We start from the raw sequence: 3069 nt of genomic DNA on the forward strand, positions 1-3069 counted from the left end.
ATTATAATTTGGCCAGAATTATGCAGTAAAAATCAACTCTTAAAATTATATGTGTTGATCACGTGATCTGATCGTCAAAATAAATATGACGACGCGAAATGTTTTTGTTTATGTTTTTTTTAACCTTTTAACTTTTCTTCAACATTCTTTTAAAATATCAGGTAAGAAAACTTGTGTTCTTTATCTTTTTATTTTCCTAACTTTTTACATTTTAATGTTACTAACTTGCTTTCTTCACTAACTTCATACTTTTTTTTTATTACTAACACTAATAATTTACTTTTTAACACTACTAATTTGCTTTCTTCACTAACTTCATACTTTTTTATTACTAACACTAATAATTTACTTTTTAACACTACTAATTTGCTTTCTTCACTAACTTCATACTTTTTTATTTAATACTAATAATTTACTTACACTAATAATTTACTTTCTTCTTTGATACTACTAATTTACTTTCATATTACTAACATACTTTATTTTATTTTATTTTCTTACAAATTTTTATATTTATGATTATATCAAATTTAGTATTTTATTTATGAAATATTGTGTATATTTTTTATATTTTAAGTTAATAAAAATTCATAATTTAACTTTATAAATTGCCTGTTATTACTGTAAAATTTAACCTATAATTCCTAAAATATGGCCTAAAATTTGGCTCAAAAATCACACAATAATTGTATAAATTCAGGTCAAAAATAGGATAATTATTGAATGAATTGCCATGCAATAATTGTGTGATTTATTGCAATTTTTAGCACAATTATTGTATGGTCAAATATACAGAAATCGTAGTGAATTTAATTGAATGATTTTTCAACAAAAATCACACAGACTTTTTTCATAGGGTGGAAACGGTATAATGTAAATAAATTTGTAGCTCTGAAAAGAGTAGAAGATTCAAAAAGTTCTACATTAAAATTTATCAATGAGGTATGGATTAGTTTATAATTATTTAATAAAACTTTCAAGTGTAATTTTTATTAAAGTTACTTTTTAAAAAAAAAATATGTACCATATATTTAGGTGTTATTACATACAAAATTATCTGCTGAAACAATTCATATTGTTATGTCTTATGGAATAACTCAGGATCCGAGTACTGAAAATTATATGATGGTTCTGGAATATGCAAGGAATGGAACTTTAGGACATTACATGTTTACAAATAAATTAAGTTTGGAGTCTAAGTTATATTATTTATATAATATTGCAGATGGACTTAACACAATTCATAAAAATGAACTAATTCATAGAGATTTACATGCTGGTAATATATTAATGTTTGGTTCCACTGCTTGTATATCTGATCTGGGATTGTGCAAAAATTATAATGAATTAGAAAACGTGGAGAATACAAAGTATGGAGTTCTATCATATGTGGCTCCCGAAATTTTTAGAGGAGACTTTTATACCAAAGATTCTGATATTTATAGTTTTGGCATAATTATGTATTTAGTAATTTCAGAAACTCCTCCATATTATAATATGCCTTATGATGTGATTTTGGTATTGAATATTTGTGAAGGATTAAGACCTGAATTTCATATTAAAATACCACAATTAATTTTACATTTAATTAAAAGATGTTTGGATGCAAATCCATCAATTCGACCAACAGCAAATGAAGTTTATGAGATTTTGATTCAATGGTCACTTGAGTTTGATAATCAAATAGAATTACAAAAACAAATTGAAGAAATAAAAATGATCAATAATAAACCTTTAACAAATAAGATACATCCTGAAGATTTTTATAAAAGTAGATCACTTAATTTTAAAAATCTCCCTGAACCCAAGAATTCTGATGATTATTATGAATTATATGATAATATATCAAGCAAGATATATTCAGGTATTATGTTTACATAATTTAACCTTAAACGAATTCCTTTATTTATTTACACTGACTATTAATCCTCTACAGAAATAAAATCCGATAAAACCGATTACCTAGAATGTGAAATTATTGATTAAATCTATGAACCAAAGTAATTATAGATTGTTTAATCAAATAACAAAATATACAATGATTCTTTAACTATTCGTATATATATACTAACTTTTGATGAATATAAAATTTTGTACAACACTGATTATAGAGTATTTATGTGACTATTTATTCTTATATAAATAAAATCAGAAATTAAATATTATGAACAGGATTAGAAAAAAATTATATTTCATATATTGCCAAGTTATTGTAAGTTCAGTTCTTGAGCCTACGATTTTCAGTTTATTAATCTACTAAAGACCAATCCAGATCAGCCCGATTTTTAATTAAATAAATATGTCAAACAGTATCTTTTTGTTATCATTTTATCTGTAATTTTTTTATTATTTTTTTTCTATTTTTAACCAGGGAGGCATTAGAATTCAACCACTACCACCTAGTATATCCATAATAGTTTATTTCATCAGCACATATATAGGGTTATTCCAATCACATGAATAATTACCTATCTGGAAATATAGCCGCAGTTACTATGTCAAATTAATAATATAATTTTTGTTGAATGATCTAAATTCTAACTGAAACTTCTATTACAAATTTGTAGACAAAATCTTTGATAAAGAAAACCAGACAATAAAAAATATTGAAATATGTTAATTACCTACTTAGGTATCTGGTATTAAAATGGAATTTCCTATAAAAGAATAAAAAAAAAATTATTGAGTCGTTAAATACTGTATAGTCTCAAAATTATTATTAAAAGCCTTCCAAGGATCTCAGTTTCTGATGTCCATTAAAATAAACAATAATAACATTTATAAATTAATCCTTTTTTTACAGAAAATAAATTTACCATGATCTAAAAAATAACTCTACATGGAACGATTCGGAAATTCTATAAAATTTGATACGATAGTAGATTTAATATCAAAAACTTGTGTAATTAAATTTATCGGGACTAAATATGTTTATTGTTTATTTTGATCAGAGATGTACGAAAATTACAGCGAGAATGTTTGGATATCTCTGTCTAAAACGTTCGGAAAATATAGCAAAATATAAAAGATTCCGGACATCTGAAATGTAAAAGATACCGAATATTATTT

At 24.0% G+C, this 3069-nt stretch overlaps 1 protein-coding gene across 1 annotated transcript; it reads left to right on the forward strand.

The window, feature by feature from the left end:
• Positions 1–1080: 1080 nt before the first annotated feature.
• On the forward strand, positions 1081–1986 carry OCT59_003673 (uncharacterized protein; the record flags this gene model as incomplete). The annotated part of the gene is made up of 2 exons (XM_066147801.1): positions 1081–1864; positions 1937–1986. The coding sequence occupies 2 exons, from the start codon at positions 1081–1083 to the stop codon at positions 1984–1986; spliced, it is 834 nt and encodes a 277-aa protein (XP_065996470.1).
• Positions 1987–3069: the final 1083 nt, after the last annotated feature.

Source organism: Rhizophagus irregularis, chromosome 12 (assembly GCF_026210795.1).
Source record: "Rhizophagus irregularis chromosome 12, complete sequence".
Taxonomy (NCBI): Eukaryota; Fungi; Glomeromycota; class Glomeromycetes; order Glomerales; family Glomeraceae; genus Rhizophagus; species Rhizophagus irregularis.